This window comes from Macrobrachium rosenbergii, chromosome 4 (assembly GCF_040412425.1).
Source record: "Macrobrachium rosenbergii isolate ZJJX-2024 chromosome 4, ASM4041242v1, whole genome shotgun sequence".
NCBI lineage: Eukaryota > Metazoa > Arthropoda > Malacostraca > Decapoda > Palaemonidae > Macrobrachium > Macrobrachium rosenbergii.
The window spans coordinates 295091-313992 of record NC_089744.1 but is presented as its reverse complement, the minus strand read 5'-3'; the positions used below and the strand labels follow the sequence as shown (position 1 = coordinate 313992).

The 18902-nt window shown below is 38.6% G+C and overlaps 2 protein-coding genes across 5 annotated transcripts in view; one reads left to right on the top strand and one right to left on the bottom strand.

Moving 5' to 3' along the window:
* The window catches only part of LOC136836389 (endoplasmic reticulum junction formation protein lunapark-A-like), a 209044-nt gene that overhangs the window by 10113 nt on the left and 180029 nt on the right, over window positions 1-18902 (top strand). The window lies entirely within an intron of this gene.
* The window catches only part of IFT20 (intraflagellar transport 20), a 39758-nt gene continuing 22451 nt past the window's right edge, over window positions 1596-18902 (bottom strand). For all 4 annotated transcript variants that reach the window (XM_067087775.1, XM_067087785.1, XM_067087766.1 and 1 more), the window contains exons 3-4: window positions 13900-14054; window positions 1596-10568 (exon numbers count right to left, since the gene is read on the bottom strand). In XM_067087775.1, coding sequence (XP_066943876.1) covers window positions 10452-10568; window positions 13900-14054 — 272 coding nt within the window. In that variant the 3' untranslated portion in view covers window positions 1596-10451. The remainder of the gene's footprint in view (window positions 10569-13899; window positions 14055-18902) is intronic.

Below are 18902 nucleotides of genomic sequence, written 5' to 3'. Positions count from 1 at the left end.
ATGTTCTGTAACGCATTATATATGTCTTTTTATGCCTGTTAACAAACACAACCTTCGTATGGGAGCAGCAGGGGGCCTCAGGTCGCCCGCTACCTTTCCGTCTGCTTTCTGTATTATAAACACCTGTCAAGAATAATAAAGGATCAGTCTTTCACTTCTGATATTTCTTGAACCTCACAACCCAGACAAGATGCTACTGTGTCCTCTGAGAGTGCTGCAGGGCTATATGAAGAGAACTCACCATCTCTGGCCTGAGTGTCGACGACTCTTCATTAGTGCTGGCTCGACCAAGAAAGAGGTGTACAAGAACACGGATTTCTTTCTGGTTTTGAGAGACGATTAGGAGAACATACTCTGCTGCTGGAGAAAACGACACTGGTTCCTTCCACCTGCGGAGCTCACAAAGTCCGGAGCATTGGTCCGACCCTCACATTGCGGAAGAACCTGTTGGTTCCTCAGGTATTGAAAGCGAGAGTGTGGTCACAACAGACCACCTTCTCTTCTTTCTACCTTCGGGATATTGCCCACAAGTCCTTGGACAACTTTTCCTTGGGACCTGTGATGACTGCTCAACAAGTTGTGCAGCTTATCCGGCTCCACTAACAGAAGAGGGTTGCATCTCGCCTAAGATGCGCAATTGTGGATGTGAGAATGAGTGTGGGAGTGACTGGCCTCTCCCTCTTCTCTTCTTCCCCCTGCTCTCTTGCTGCGGGCATAGAGCAGATGTGCTGTTACATACTGGATCTGGTGGTCGATGCAGGTAGGCATACACTTTGAGCTTCCATTCTATTTCCTTTCAGGATCATAGAAGCAAACCCACTCCGTCTAGCAAGGTGAGGAAGGAGACCATGATAATGAGACAGACCCGATACTTGTATTTGCCTCACTGTCACCAACTTTTTATGGTTCATCTTGGCCTATTTCGTATGAAATGATGTCTTCCTCATTCATGCGGAAAAACAACTCAGAAGTCTGACAATTGATCACGCATTTCCTACAACCCGATCACTTTGTCTATCGACCAGGAAGGGAATACAAAGTGTAGCGAACTCCAGTCAGTTTATAAAGACTCTCTCAGATTCCTCCCTCCAACCAGTGAATCTTCCTAATGTAAAGGACTGATGGTTTGTACATTATGTGGGAACAAATCACAATTTGTTCTGACACGATGTACAAACCGTCAGTCCTTTACATTAGGAATTACTTTCAGTGCAGGCTGGAAACGGCCCGTAGACTCTTGAGCAAGGTGGTTAGGCAGTAACTACCACCAGGTAGGTGGGAATACCCGCCTGCCCGAATGTAAACATTCCAGTTTGCTTTCAGCCGTCTTGCGTTGCAGACGTGGTTTCGGATCTCTCTGCCTGACTGTTGTTAAGCTCTTATTATCCTGGTGGGATCTTTCTGTGTTGTTGTATATCATATTGATGCACTTTTATTCAATCCTAGTACAGCATTACAATTACATAGTTTACTGGCATGTTAATCCTTATAGTTTTAATTGCTGATTATTTTCTAGATCTGATTTTTTTGGCAAGAAAGCATACGATATTTTAAAAACTAACAATGCATATAGCTGGGAGAAATAAAACAATGTACCATAAAATATAATTTTAATTTCACAATCCAGTATGATGATAAACTGTATAGTATCAGACTGTTTTATAGATATAGTGGATTTGAATTACACATGGATTTTTTAGTAATTTTCCAAAATTTATTTTAATTTCCGATACTGAATATCAGGACCATAAAGAAAAGCACCCTGACTGATTTTGGCTTTACCCAAGGTCAAGAACTATGTCATTTGCATATGTTGCAAGTCTACCATACAACTTTGTGATGAAACTTTTTAAATGAAAATGGTGAACTATAAATAAATATGTGGGTGAATGGTGGTGAATCATTAACAAATATGTGGTTGTACACTGGTTCAAAGTAGGTGACAGTATACAGTACAAGCTTTGTTTGAAGACAATCTGTTAACTGTATAGGGTACAAGATCTCCCTAAATATGAACAAGAAGAAATTCAGTATCTCATGCTCACTAGCTTGCCTTAAGCTCCAGTCTATGAGTTCAGCAGCATGCTCGAGGTTTTGCTTTTTAGTTCTTGATTTCCATCTGAATTATTCAAGTACTGTACTGTATTCTTCTTTCTTACCTCTTTTGTTTAATTATGGGATCCACTTGCATAAATTCTTTATCGATTATGTGAGGGTTTTTGAGCATGATACAGTTGCCTGCTGTTCACCCTTGATCATGAGCTCGTCCCAGAAAAAACATGAAAAGGCATTTTGACATACACAGTTGAATAAAGTACAAACGTGCTTGTGCCAGCAGTAACAGGTCAACATTACATAAGATAAGCCAAATATAATCTTACAAAATGACAAAAAACATTTAATTACAGTACCCATGCCTGTTATTACCTGCATTAGCATTAGTGAATAGTTCAACCAGACCATAGAGGTAACCTTTACTCCCACAGGGCTGACTTAAAGGGCTTGATCTTAATGCATGTATTACATCTTCTTATTCAATATATAGCAACTCCTTACAAATTTAATAATTGGAGAGACTGAAGAGACTGAAAATTTTAGATTCTGAAGAAATTTCTTTCAAGAATTTGTTTCCAATACTCGATACTAAATAGGGTTTTGGCTGAAAATAAGACAGTCATTAAAGCTACATTTTATATTATTATTTTCAGTGTTGTTGGTCATTTAATTTGTTACTGTCATATTCATTATCCCTCATCCCTCAATGCTTTCCATTTACTACAGTTGATGGGTTATGAGTTAAAAACAAATCACTGACAGGAATGCCTATTCTATATAATCTGTGATATAGTAATTGCAGCTTTTGTTGCATTATCATTATCTTCACTGCCTTTAATTGCTACATATAATAGCATCATATAATTTGTTGAATAAAAGGGCCTCTAGGATAATAGTTTTGAATGGCTTCTGAAGGACTCCTAGTAACTGAAAATTACAAATGTCTGATTGCAGACAACTGTGTTATGAAAACGGGTGCTTTATCAGCTAGTTTCATCAGGAGATTTTACAGCAATCCCTACACCAGAAAATTTTGATTCATCTATGTATTTAAACTGCATAATGTGGGCCTTTACATCTTATATGTTCTACTGTATGTTGCTTATAATGTTCAGGGTGTATGCAGATTTTTGGATAGACAGTAAAAATATGTACTGGCACATTTTTTGCCCATAATCCATGAAGAATGAAAATTTAGTGTGGGGGGAAGTGTCAGGTTTACTGTACCTCTACTGACTAAAAAATTCTGTTGGCTATAACCAGAAATAGTGGTGGATGCTTATTTATGAAAATGACTCTGACTAAAAAGTTCTTTAGTCGTTGAGTAATTTGCCTGAAACTTAATTGCCCTTGGTGAAAAGGCAGAGTAGGTTTAATTTGGGGAGGACATTTATACTGTAATCCAGTACATATTTTGAATCCTTCATTGTGAACTGTGTCTAAAGCTTTAAACCAAGTCTGATGCTGAGCCATATATTTGTACCTCAATCCATTGTATGACAATAAGAGATTGGTCATTGGCAAAAGTAAGTTATTAACAGATTAAGTTATTAACAGTTTAAGTTTCCCATCAGAACATCTCCAATTCGTAAATATATTCTATTTCAGCAATGTACATTAATTTATACTGGTAGGTTGTCAGATTTTAGCAGGCATACAGGATACATTTAATGGCTACATGATTATCCCTGTTTAATAATTTTTAACTCTTAACTCTGTAATGACCTATAGTGGGGTAGTAGTCAAGTAACTCTCCCTTACCTTTCAATTAATTTTTACTCTTCAAACAATTCATCATTTCATTCAATGCATGCCTCCCCCAATGAACTGTGAACTTCCCATGTAGGTATGTATCTACTGTAGACTTAAGCCTCTGCCCTATCCTACTAAAGATAACCAACCCGTGGCCCCCTTTTCTTTACTATACCTATTGCTTCTGATTTAAACACCAAGTTTAAGCCCGAACTATAAGTGACCCAAAGATCTCAAGTGGCTCAACATGACATTTTTATAATGAAATTAAAGTTTTATATATACTTACCCAGTAATTACATAGCTATTAGTTTTCCATGTACGGCAGCCTAAATTCAAATTTCGTGGGTAGCGCTTTGATTGCTCAGTGTAGGTGCACAGTACCGCCCCCTGATGGCAATACTAGGAACGACTTAGCTAACCACCTCATTCTGTTTTATGCCTAATGTCCATCAGAGGGGAGGAGGGAGGGCTCCGATCATGTAATTATTGGGTAAGTATATATAAAACTTTACTTTATTATAAAAATGTCATTTTTATATAAGTGACTTACCCAGTAATTACACAGCTGATTCCAAATTGATTGGAGGTAGGATCATGGATATATTCTACTCCAAAACATTACGTCATGTAATGAATTTGAAATAGAAAAGTTGCTAGCACTGAAATAATGTTTTTCGTTTCCTATCAGTTAAGAGAGCTGCTGCAGGTGGATACTGCCTCTGATGGTGCTCATCTTAACTCATAGTGGCGTGGCGGTACAGACAAGGGTCACCTCCTACTTGGGGGGGAACTTTGCAGCTTGGGAAGTGCTCTGATGGCTAGCAAAGCATGATAGGTGCTTGCCCTTGCCCTGGGTGCAGCACCAAAATAAAAACAACCAGTTAACACTGACACCTACACTGAAATAAAACCACAACCCATCCACTGACAGTGGTGGGCGCTCCAGGTACGTTGTACCCTCAGCTCTCCAAACTCAGCACCTTACTGAAAAGGTGAAGAGATAGTAGGAGAACATCCTGTGCTTCCTTCTGTGATGCCATGCCAGTCACTAAAAATGGTCTCGAGATATTAGAAAATTTCGATACTGTTAAGCTTTCATAAAAATAGTGAGAAGCAAAGATCACTTACACTTCCGGTAGGTTGATAGTAGAATGGATGTTAAGAGCATATCTGAAAACTAAGGAGGTAGAGGCTGTTCTGACATCCTTTGTTTCGCTTCTAAGTAGACAAAATGCACTAAAAAAAAACGTGTGTCTTAAAAATGAAGTCCATATAAGATGGAGGACAACATGTTTAGACAGGACGAGACAGGTTCTTGCCATAACTCCCTAGGTTATGGATGATCCTCTGATTTCAGGTTCAGCTCAGGGAATTTCAAAAAACTCCAACTGGACAGAGAGCTCTCTGTACTACTTCCGAGCTGGGGAGCACTACTGGGCATTTATAGCAAGAGTTGGAGCCAGACGAGCTGGATGCCAGATGAGCTGGATGCCAGGTGAGCTGGATGCTGAGCTGGATGCCAGGTGAGCTAGGGGGTTGGGAGCTGGCGGACACTCGGAGCATGAATTGGCGCCAGAGGAGCTGAGCACCAGGTGAGCTAGAAGTTTGGGAGCTGGAGGACACTCAGAGCACGAGCTGGCGCCAGAGGAGCTGGGCGCCAGGTGAGCTAGGAGCTTGGGAGCTGGTGGACACTCGGAGCATGAGCTGGAGCCAGAGGAGCTGGGTGCCAGGTGAGCTAGGAGCTTGGGAGCTGATGGACACTTGGAGCATGAGTTGGGGCCAGGCTGTGGCTGGTGCCAGAGGAGCTGGGCACCAGGCGAGCTCGGAGTTCGGGAGCTGGAGGACACTTGGAGCTTGAGCTGGTGCCAGAGGAGCTGGGCACCAGTCGAGTTAGATCATGAGATGTTGGGTGCTCCTGGAAGTCAAGGAAGTCTGTAACAATCTAAAAGGAGAAAGAATGGATCCAGGTCTTGGACGGGACCTTTAAATTGGCTAAAATACCCTAGGGTAACAAACAATCTGAGACAATTTCTTCCTTGCTTGGGTGGGTAAAGGACTTGAGGAGGGACAGAGTTTAGGAATAAATCTAGGTCCCTGTGCTTAAACTTGAGTTAAGCATAGCTCTATACTCCTAAATGGAGGAGTACTAGAGAACCTAGACTTCCTCAGAGAAGAGGTAAACTCCCATTGGGTCACAGATGTCTCAAAAGGGGGGGAGACAAAGTGTCTGAGGTAATAGTTAGGGAAAGTTGACCCTAATCTGGTAGATGTAGCTAAAAGATTGACATTTGCATGCCACAGTCTTTGCAACATGTTACAAAACTTTTTCGACTGACAAGCCTCCATATCACCTGAAGCCTGTCCAGGCAAGAACGGACCACCTTTGGCTGTATCTCTTGAAGGAGGTTGACAGAGGAGAAATGGTTGGGGAAGGAACCTGGAGGGTCCACCAACAACCGTCGCAGATTCAGGAGTCATTCTATGTAGGACAGAACAGTCTGTATATGGCGACTGTTGCCCATACTAGAGGGTTTGGGACTGGAGAATCCAAGGGAGGAGGCGAAGGGTCCTTGTAGTGATAAACACGCCCAAAGTTGTCTCGTTCCATAGAGTCCACAGATCCCGAGAGACCAGGGGATCGAAGGCCCACTCAGAAGGAAGGACACGTTTCTGATGGGTCGATACGACTGGCAGACCTTTAGAGCCCTGAAAAATTCGCATGGCCAGAATACTTGATTGATTTGCCCACCGAAGAAGTTCTTGTTGTTGGAGGATCATGGCACGAACTGCAGACAAATTATGGACTCACTGTTGACTCTGCAGACCTTGTGGACTGACAGTAACTCATACAGCCTGAAGCATATGTGGAGCTGTACGTGGAATGGAAGTTATATCTGGCAAACTTAAAAAAGGGCTGCGAAGCCCATAATCCATCAAAATCTAGGCACAACAAAAAAAATCACAGGTCTAGTCCAAAACCAGGTTGTGACCAACTCTGTAGGTCAAACACAATCCTCTAAAAAAAGAAAACATTAGTCCTTGAGTGGGTGTTAAGCGCTCAGCAGTGGAAGCCGAGCACCAATGGTGCCAAGCACTCTGGAAGAGGGGGCAGGTGTTTGGGAATCGGTGCCTGGTGCTAGTTGGTTGGTGCCAGGAGACTTGAAATTGAATCCAGGCATGAAGTTGGACTGAGGGAACCACAGTGAAAATGTAGGAAGGCTGAGAGATGAAGATGGCCTCCCTACCTCTTGACAGGAAGCAGGGAACGGCAACCGTAATTGCGTGATGACACAAAAACATGTTACAGTGCTTGTCTGTGCCAGAAACCTCGGAACAGGATGAAAAAGTGAGACACTCTTATGATGTGAAATCTTGACTAACGATGGTGGACAACGAAGTCCCCAGAGGTACATCCACTAAGTTTCCGAGCTAAAGAAACTTGCAGACTGTCTGAAAACTCTTGGCAGACAAAAAAAAAGCTCGAAAATTCGGAGAGTTGAGGCTGAAAACCAAAACAGAGGACTCTGCGACAATGGTTGTGTTCTGCGGAAGAAGTGATGAAGATCTGCGAGCACCTGATTTTTGCTAAGCGCTCTCTTCGGCTTGGTTGGTGCCCACTTCGCCGCTTCAAACTTCTGCACCCGATCACTCAGCGTCAACTATGGAGAGTTCGAAGCCAACATCCAGGCACTCAGCGCCAAAGATAGGACGCTCGGCGCCTCTTACTTCTTCATTGGCTCAGGAAGACTGCTTTAGCCCTGATTAAGCATCAACTTGAGGAGCTCATGGGCTTTTTGAAAGAAGACAGTTGTTTCCAAGAGTAAGGAAGCCTCCTTATACCCCGTCTCTTTGGACATCTCTGTCAAGGTGCCTTTCCAGTGGCTGACTAACACTAAACCTCCATCAAGATGCCTTTCCAGTGGCTATCTAACACTGCACCTCCATCAAGACAACTTTTCAGTGGCTGTCTGCTGACACCTGGGAATAGACTACAGGTTCGACTAAGGGGGCAGCTATTGGGGGGCAACCCCCTCAAGACTCCCTTGGACCACCAGTATATCTTCTCCCCAGTGTGGGGGAGCGGGACAGTGACTTTAGGTCTAGGAGATCAGAGGGGCCAGATAGCCATCTCTTCCAGTACACATCCAGTAAGACGCCTTTCCAGTGGCTGTTTGTCGATACCTGGGACAGGCAACAGGTTCGACTGAGGGGATGACTACTCATAAGTAAACCCCCAGACTTCCCTTGGACCTCCAGTATGTCTTCTCGACAGTATGGGGGAGTGAGACAGGGACCTTCATCTAGGAGCATCAGGGGACGAGCAGCCACCTTCTCCACTGCAAAACACTTCACTGTTACAAAGGTTACTTTTAAGGCAATCACTTAGCAGTAGCTGGGTGCAGCCTATGCCCAGTAAACAAGTCATGAATGCAAAAGTTTTTGGCATAATGGAATGGTGTAACATTCAAGAATTACTTTTAGGGCAAATATTTACCAGTGACTTGCACATAGCCTAAGCCTGGTAAACAAAACATAAATGTAAAAGTTTTGGTCTACAGGAATGGTGTAATATTCGAGAATTCCTTTTAAGACCAAACTATTACCGGCAACTTGCAAGTAGCCAGCTTGTTGATGAATCTGAATCAAGGTATTAACAAAAAAAAGGCAAGACTCATCCTGAAAGATCTCTGCTTGAAGGCTATGAAATACGCATTTTGGTGGCTGTGTAATACTACCGAAATCCAGTGATATAACCGGAAAATAAGAATAAGCTGCTGCAGTCACTCGATGTTTAGTCGAGTACGGCAGAAAACAATGTGGTGGTTAGCTAAGTGGTTCCTAGTATTGCTATTAGGGGGCGTTACTGCACCTACACTGAGCAATTGAAGTGCTATCTGTGAAATTTGAATTTATGCTGCCGTATGTGGAAAACTAATAGCTATGTAATCACTGTTAAGTCACTTAAATAAAAATGACAGATTTGTGACAATGACTTTTGCCTGATAATGTTATCCTACAGCTGCCTCCTCTTCCCCTTTCACTGGCCAAAAATCCATCAATTTGTCAAAGCTTCATATCAGAAAGTTTTGAGGTGTGGATCTTACTTCATTTGAAGGGTATCTCTCTCCCTCTACAGTAGTAGTACCTTTACCTTTTTACTATAGATGTATTTATACAGTCACCCACTAAGAATCACAGCAAGTCAAAGGATGGCAATAGCTGGCATTTGAAACTAAAATTTTTTTTTAAAAGTGTTTCAAACATTAAGTTAATCCATTTTTATACCGTACTGCAAAGGAATTTTCAGTTCAACATAGAAGGCATTATCACTAACATTTTCATCACATTTTTCAAAGTGATATTTTTTAAAGCTATCTAAATTCAATACAAAATACTGAACTCTCAAAATTCCAGTATACATGCTCAGAAAAAATATACGATGAACAAACTTTTCATAGTCTTGAAAATAATTGAAAATCTTAGTGCACAACTCAGCTTAATATACAGACAGTCCCTGACTTATGCAAATCCAGCTATGTAAAAACCTAAAGAACACTAAATATTACTTACAATTTTACAGTATCAAGTGGTATACAGAGAGCACAGAAGTATAAGGAGCAGTGATGTTTGAGTTTGAACTGTTTCTGAGATTCTCTTCTTAGTAGCCTAGCTTTAAAAATACAGTACATGGAAATATGGAATAATCTAACAGTGTGTGTATTAAAAAGATCTTTGGACTTTGAACCCCTAACAAACAGTTGTTTTGAGGAAACATCCACAAATATAACAAATGTTGCATCATCCAAACATCACTGTAAAATATTTTTTTCATCAAAGTCAAATGAAGAAATAAACTGACATATGCTATATAGTGTTGCCAAACAGATAATTCTGTAAACACTGTATGAAAACAAAGATTCTCCTAACTTAGCAGCATTTCTTTTTGGAGGATTTAAACTTTAACTGATATCAAAGCATAGAATGCTCAGTCTTGACAAACATTAGGAAACTTTAACAGGGTTTCTATCAATACTATGAATATTTTCTGAAACAGAGGTTACATTCAGTAGTAATTTGTAAACAATTTGTATAACAGTTTCTGTTATAGCAAAAACAAGGTTGTTTACATGGGTATTGTTTAACTTTATTAATCTGTTGCTTGACTGGCTTCCATACAAGCTTGTGTGTTATAAATTATTCAAGTTTTATGAACACATGGAACTAAGCTTTCATTTTGGTTATTACATGAATTGTTTCCTTAAATTTCATTATTGTTCATCATACTTAAATAACAAATGTAACTGATATACTAACTCAGAAATGGCTGGTGATAACTTTATCATAAAATCATGGAGATGAGCTAGGTACTCTATAATATAGAGGTTACATTATAAATTATCAATTTATCCTATGTGTTCACATAGTAATGTACTGAAAGTTTTGAAAATACACTCACTCAGAAGTCAGCTATTCCAACTTAGTACAGTACAGTAATTTATCATACTGCCAATATTTTATGTTCTTGTGAGATAAAGCAGAATACAGGGACTTAAAATACTGTATTTTCGAGTTCTGCAACTGACTAGTATAAAACTAATCATCTTTTTAAACACTAATATAAGTTACAAATTTACATACAATTACTTCTGCATGATGAACTGTTCAATAAATTCCAGCTGGTCTCCTTCAGTGCGCAGCAGTGATTCATGCTGGACTCTTAATCGCTCTAGCTCCAGTTTCTTCTCTCCAATTAATGCCTATAGAGACAAAAATTAAGTTAATGATTTTTATGATAAAATTAATTTTTTAGGTACTTACCCTCCATCACTAGCTTTATCTGTGGCTACTTGGCGCAGGTTCGACAAGTGTTAAAATTGAGAACAATTGTTAACGAGCGAAACGTTCCCAATAGTTACTCCCTGACCCTTTAGGTGGTGGGAGTAAAACAGCGAGTGTCTTGGTTCATCAGTTGTCTCTTAATCTCTTAAGAGGGGAGGAGGAAGGGATCTCAATGATGGAGGGTAAGTACCCAAAAAATTGATTTTATCATAAAAATCATCATTTTTGAGGTGAAGCTTACCCTCCATCATTAGCTGACTCCAACATTGTGCGCTGGAAGAGGGCCAGAGATTTTATAACCAAATTATCAGATATTAGAAATATCCTTATTGCTGCTTACCTCATGCATGTGATCCCATGGCAAGTTCTTGTCAGAGAGGATCTTCATTGGGTGAGGTCAACTACTGCAAGGAGGTGGAACATGGACCATGAATTTAGCCAATGGTTGAGATTGTGCAACGCAGAATGGTCCTCAGGCCTGCAGAGTTGATGGGAGCTAAAACCAAAACTAAACATGATCCCTTAAGAGTTACCATCTACCTACCTGAGTTGCTGTGGCATCTTACACCCAAAAGAACACCACCAATTTTTTCCTGAAAAAGGTGATTCTAGATAGCTCAGGGTACCTTTCTCCAATGAGGAGTAATGGCTCTGCAACATAAGTCCAACATTATTTACTCTAATGAACTTCGTTTGTTCCTACCTAAGAGAAACAAAGTAATTATAACGAAGCACAATCCTGCATTCAAGACAAAGTAGAGTACGATACTATCATATACGAACTCCCATACATAACGTTTCTCACTTACCCAGGATGGGATTGATAGTGAAAACCTATGCCTGTTTGTAATGCAAAAGGGGAAGACTAGTAGAAATCTTCCCTGCTGCAACTATAGATGCTAGTGTACAGCAGTTGCTGCTGGATAAGATGGCTCTCAAGCAGTTAGAGGAGAACACAGAGTTACACCTCCAATGCGCAGCCAAGACTTGACAGTCTAGAGAGAGGTGTTAATGAAAACTAATCGATGTAGTTGTCGTTCTGACATTGTGCACTTCCACCAACAAAAGGGGACAATCCTCTGGAGACAATGCATGGTGTGCTTCCAGGATTAAGGATTGATAAAGAAAACCATGGCACCTAAGACCTAGGAACCTAAGGATTCTTGATAGTGCAAAATAGGTTCTTACATGGCTTCCTTAATGGTTAAGATAGGATGTATAAATCCCTATAAGGATGTATAAAAGAAACTCCTTTTCTAGGAGTCAGGGTCTCTAAAGCTGGCTTTTCTAGGAGTCAGGGTCTCTAAAGCTGGGACAGAGAAAACTCTTGGAAGAGCGAATTTTCTGCGAATAATGGGTAGATACATTCCAATCTTATTAAACTTAATATTATTTGAAAATTAGTACTGTAAATCATTATTTTATCATAAAATGTATACAGTATGTACAGTATGTACAATACAGTATTTAGCCACGAAAATATGAAAATACAGAATATTGCTCTAAGAAAAATCTGTGAACAGGTGAGTTTTCCTATAAATAATTTATAGACAGGTTCCACAGAAAATTCTGTGAATTGTGAGAATGCAAATCCAGGAGTTTACTACATGTAATGACTCAAATAGCCATATACAATTCAATTCTAGATTTAACCGAATCCAGCTTATTACTACCGGAGCTGATATGTGGGTGTAGAAGGATCTATATCTGCTAAAGAGGAAGCTACAGACTTATCTCTAACTTCTTGACCAGGTGTTAATTCTAAAGAAAACCTAGATTCAAGACTGTTCTTTTACTCTCTCCCAAGTCTACCTTTCTCTTCTCCCAAAGACCATTCCTTACAATGAACATGAAGGTTGTCAGAATCAAAATTATCTCTCGATGATCCATGCAAGTTCATGCATATGTATGTCAGTTACTCAATGTGCACATCAATTACCAATCTTGCAATGATCACAAAGGTGGTCAGAGTCGCATAACATCTCTTGATAATCCATGCAAGTTTGTGAGTATGTACGTCAAGTACTTTATACCATGTCCATGACCAATGTGGTCTTATAACTTACCTTACAGAATCTAACAGATTTTGATAGGGAAGATAGAGAAGAAGAATCCATATTGCCCGATACAGACCAAAAGCATACAATCCATCGTTAACCCGGAAAACAAACATGAATTTTAGAGCACTTGTCTACATGTCTGGCTGTATTCACCAACAAGAGATGACTGAAGAACCAAAACACTCGCTGTTTTACCCCCTCCCCCTAAATGTTGGGGGAGTAACTATTGGGAGTGTTTTGCTCGTTAATGAATATTTTCAATTTTAACACTTGTCGAACCTGCGCCAAGTAGCCGCAGATAAAGCTAATGATGGAGGGTAAGCTTCACCTCAAAATTGTTATATGAAAACAGTTCTGAGAATTGCCTTCTCAAACTACTACATTAGAAGCTAAAGTAACCAAGCAGAATAAAGTTTCTCTATTTCTTTTGATAAAGAGGGAGAAAGGGATAGAATTTACGTTCAGGCAGTCTACTTGAAAACTTTTGCTCAGACATTTTTGTAAATAGTATTAATATTTACAGGAAATATAATTGAATCTTCAAAATCAAATGAATCTTCAAGAACATAAATTATCAAAACCAAATGAATGTTAGATGGTCAGACGTAAATGGATTTTCAAGAACATGAAACAATCAGCTGTAAATGAATCTTCTTGCTCTTACCAAGATGTATGAGTATCTGTTCATGAAATCTGATTAGAGTATCTTTATTGCTTACTTCAAAAATGAACTAAATACAAAAGCAGATAGATGGAAGGATAAACAGAAGATGGACATGACTAATTCCGAATGTCCCAGCCATATACTTGGGAGAAGATAAACAACCTTGACCTTGAAGGGATTAAAGTATACAGATTCAAGCATACAGATGATGTTCACAGTCACTGAGCATATATTTGCTTTCTTTTAAAATGAGTTAAAAGGTTGCTGTCTATTTTTTATGCTTTGTCATAAAGGAAAACATATGACTGGAAGTTGTGTGTAGCAGTTTCCACATGTAGGGGGTTATGAAAATGTCCTTTAGTTAGTTTCAAAGACATAGCTTTGAAATACGACAAAATCCCTTTGTTGAATGCTTTTCTCTATGGTTAATGGCAATTTGAACACCTGGGAGATAGCTCATGGAAAAAACAAAAGTAGAGTGCTGTACCATATAAGCACTGCATGCTATGTAGAAAAAAAGTTTACCAGTAGTTGCTGCTGTTGTGCTTCTCGCTGTTTACTCATACTCTTTATGAGGTTTCGAGATCCTATGGCTCGCATTTTCTCTGACTCTACAGATTCACTTAGAGTGCCTGCGACTGAAATAAAATGATCAGCTCTTTGACGAAACTCACTTATTCCTGGAAAGATGTGACAGGTTATCATGACAGGTTATCACAGAAACTCATAAATATAAAAAAAATTGCATTTTATACTATAAAATCTACAATCTACACTTTGTATTTAAAAGCCACTTGTATTTTTCTTAACCATGTTTACAGTTCTTTATAAAATTGTAAGTAATACAATAAAAAGTTGAAAACTCACAAGCTTGCATCAGTAAGGTTCCTTATAATGGAAAGATCTGGAGGCAACCTCATAAATTGAAACTTTGGTATTACAGAGTATACAAAACATTATATTAATCCTTGACTTTGTATGATTTTTAATATTTAAAATTATACAAAATATTTTCTGTATAATCATTTACTTCTGACTGACCCTGTAAGAGGTTAGAGTTACATGTATGTTTGATACAGCACACTGTAGACATCACTAATAGAGGATTAGGCTGCATCCCCTCAGTCCTCATCTGATTTACTTTTTCTTTTACATCTGCTCCAGTTTCCATTTTTCAATTGCTGTCTCACTTCTTCAACTTCATCAGTCCTCCAAACTGGTGGTTCTTGCCTGAACAGAAACTGCCTTATGATTTCCTAGTGTGCACTGATCTGAGGGTTCACAAGATAGATAGACTGCTAATTGCACAGATCAAGATGTCTTAGTACTTCATCTACAATTTGGCTGGAAGAGTGGCTTCTTCCAGTTCACCACAATCCTCAGATCATGACAAAGTTGACAAAGATGAAGTAGATGGTGATGCTTCAGCATTTGGTAAGCTCTTTCCATCAGAAGAAAAATCCTTATTGGTAACAGATTAGTTGGAGGTATTGCTAGTGAGAGGAGAATAAGCCCACATCGGTGGGGCTATTGTGATGAAAAAAAGGGAGGAAGGGTGTCAGTCTTGAGGGGAAGTTTGCAACTATCCCAAAGGACACAGAACAAATACTAATGCATTTTAGGTGGATTGTGAATGCAGGTTGTGGCAGGGGCAGAGATGTAACCACACACAAGTGGAACTGCCTGAACTGAATGCTCAATTGTGCTGAGTTGTGTCAAGTTTATGAGCGAGTCAACGATAGGCATGCTCCACTATTTCCAGTTATGTTGCACATGTCCTTGTTTGTCTTTCTAGCAAGAGTTGACTGTCTCAAGCATAATACCTTTCACAGTTCTTTCAATGATATGTATAGTATCAGTAATTGCATTATTTCTATATCATCTTTGTTTTCTTTGGTGCAGTCACCTTCCATAGCCTGGAAAATCCTCTCAGTACACAGTAGTACCAAGTCCAATGGACCTTAAATGCCCTAATATACAGGTTGGATTAGAGACACTTTGTTGGGGAGTAGTCACTAAATTAAAACCACTTTAGTGTCAAACTCTTGGGATTCTGGATGATCATGGGCATTGTCCAGTATCAGTAGTATAACCTTTAAAGGTGAGGTATCCTCATACCTCTGGGACTAGCATTGTCCAGTATCAGTAGTACAACCTTAAAGGTGAGGTATCCTCATACTTCTGGGACTAAGCACTAATGAAAATCAATAGGAAAAGCATTTTGGTTGTTAATGCCTTGTCATGCATCTATAAGACTAGCAGCTAGAATTTATCTTTTCCCTTCAAGATGCAGCAATTAGCAGTTTTACACCACATCAGGGCTTCCTTGACCACAGACTGGATGGTGTTAGCAAAAATGTCTACTGTTAAAATCTTCTTCCTGCCTTAGAACCAGGTGCTTGGTTCTTTCTTGGCTAATAAATGTCCTCTGCAGCATTTTTATGGAAACTGAGCAGTTTCAAAATGGCACTGAATGCCTGCTTCAGTACATACTCTTGTGCCTCTATAAATTCCTTGATGGTGTAAGGAAACTCCTTGGCTGCCTCTTTGTTGGCAGTCCAAACCTTTTTCTGAAATTATCAAAAGAGCCTTTGATGGCTTGGAAATCAGCAGAGCTAGATCCTTTGCCTTCTAACTGCTTTTAACAAATTATATTTGAGTCTCTTAGGATATCTTTTTTATAGGAATCTTGTACACAAAATGTATCATATAGGCTTTTGCACACAGTACATTGTTATTCACCTGCTGGTAAAGCTACAGCATTGTTTCGTGGATTAACTTTCCTTTCTTGTGTATGCATCCTTCACTCGACTCTTTGGTGCCCTAATGGTGGCCAGCCTCGTATGAGTGCAGGACAAAAATATCTAACAATTCAGTCTTTTCTTATGGGTTCTTCACTTTCTTTGGCTTTTTGGTAGTACTTCTGGCAGCATTAGGAGTCCAACATTTCTTGGCCATGATTGAATTAATGATTTTACAGCTGCATCACACTACTGGTAAGAGAACTGCAAAAACTACTACTCACTGTGTGTAACAAACACTTGGGTCTGGAAGCTGGGACAAAGATGCTGCCATTCCTCAACAAAGCATGCAGACCAAAGTTCTTTTGTGAATAGTAACTTTTAAAATATTCCACATTTTCTGATAAATTTATGTGGATATCTATGTCAGTAAATGAAAAAATATGTTTACAATACGATTTTTAGTTTTCTCTGCATTTCCAACCCTATGTGTGTTATCTCAGCTTTACCTACAGTTACATTTTTCTAGACTGTGGATGGTATTGGCTGCAGTGTAACTTTTCATTTTATTTTTTTTTATTATTATTTTTTGACCTCTAAATACAATTTTGTATTTTAATGGTAAAATATACTAATTCTGTACTGTATATGTATTTCATATCTCGGTGACCAAATTAATTTTTGGTTTTCTTTATATCTCTAGCCTGACAGCTATATGCAGGTTTTTGCAGAAGGGTGCAGCACTAAAAACAAATTCCATTTAACCCTCTGGTGATCCGATGACGCAAAACCACGTCGGTAAATTTTTTTGCTGTAAGTGCTCCGATGACACGTCCTTGAGTTATTTTCAGGGGAAATTCACAAAAAAAAAAATAAATAACAAAAAGTCATCCGAAGAAAATGAGGACTGTGCCATTGCGTGGGCAGATCTTGGACCTACAAGAAAACGTAAACAGGAAACTGATAGATATCGTGCATGCGCCGCAGTCCTCCCCCAACTAAAGCACTGCACCTCCTATTTTGACCGAGTTCAGCACGTCTTTTTAGCACTCACGTTTTTTGCTTTGTCGTCATTTATCTGCGTTTGTGAAGTGCTTTTACTTTTGCTGTTATTATAAAAGTGTTTGCAAGTGATTGTTGAGTATTTTGAATAATATTTCAAGTGTTTATTGCTTTAATGTGGGCTATTTATAGAAAATTTATTCAGCTTTCCATTGCAATTTTCACTTTTTTCTTGGCGTTATTCATTACCAAGTAATTATGAAAAATGTAAGCGTAAATATGAGCAATTGAGAACCCAGTCAAGCCACGCAGTTTGACCAAGGGTTTACGAGTGCGTGAATAATTTTTTGTATGCCTGTTTGTGCATCTGTAAATAACTTCAATGTGCATATATTATATATTATTCGAACGGCCATTCTTTGTAATTTATCGTGCTGAATGGCAAAATGTAAAAATATCAACGTTTCTATATAAAAATCTTAGCGAACAATTGACTTTATGTGAAAAAACAAAACTTACGTCGTTGAGCTTCAATTGCTCAGTTATTTATGGGGAACACCTATTGATTTTAGGTAGTATATATAGGAAATTTATTCAGCTTTCCATCACACATCGCAGTTTCAGCTTTTTTCCTAGCATTATTTACTATCGATTAATTACGAAAAATGTCAGTGTATATATACGCATTGACCACCATAGTTCAGCCGGAATTTATGCATGCGTAGATAATTTTTTGTATGCCTGTTTGTGCATCTGTAAATAACTACAGTGTGCATGTATTATATATCATTCGAATGGCCATTCTTTGTACTTTATCATGCTAAGCAGCAAAATGTAAAAATATCAATGTTTATATATAATAATCGTTGCCGTATTTTTTCTTAGAAAAAGAAAAAAGATTGCCCATAATCTAACGACAATTTCTCAGTTTTATTCTAACGATACATATCTTTCTTTTGTGCGTTTTATAGGAAATTTAATCAGCTTTCTAATGGCACCTTTATTTTTTTTTATTTTTATTTCTTACTTGGGTATGATACAAAATGTCAACATAAGTAGGTTGGAAAATATGGTAATTGCACTCTGTAAAAGTTTGCATTTTTTAATTGGTAAACAGCTAATTAGCAAACAAATTTATAGCAAAATGATTGCTTTCATATGAAAGTTCAAACATTTCAACACAATTTACGTATAAAATAAACTCAAACCTAATAATTAAATTTTTCATGATTATTTAAAAAAAATATCTACCATTTTCCTTAAAAATTTCACGTTCATCATGTCTTTTTTATTATTTCTAAGCCTTGCAAAGATTTTCTGATTGCTTTAGGAAAAAATTCAATCATTTGCTGACATCATAAAACAAACCAGAAGCTTATATCAGTTATAGTTTGGACGTATTGGTTTTTACAAAGAAACTTTAACGCACAAGCCCCACTTTTCCCTCCACGGCATAAGTTGCATACCGGGTAGCGCTATAGGAACCCAAGTAAGCGCGAGATGGTTAATTACTGATGAGAAATATGTGAATAATCTAAGTCTTAGATTTGAAACCCATGAAATATGACAAATTTTAAATCAATATGACATTTTTATAATAAAATAGTTTTATACATACTTACCAAGTAATTACATAGTTATTAGTTTCATTTATTATCAGCAGCTTAAATTCAAATTTCACGGTAGCAACACCGATGTTCTGTGTAGGTACTAGTCTCGCCCCCTAACAAGGGAGTTAAGAACGACTTAGCTGATAATCCTCTGTCTGTTTATGCTTATGCCCAC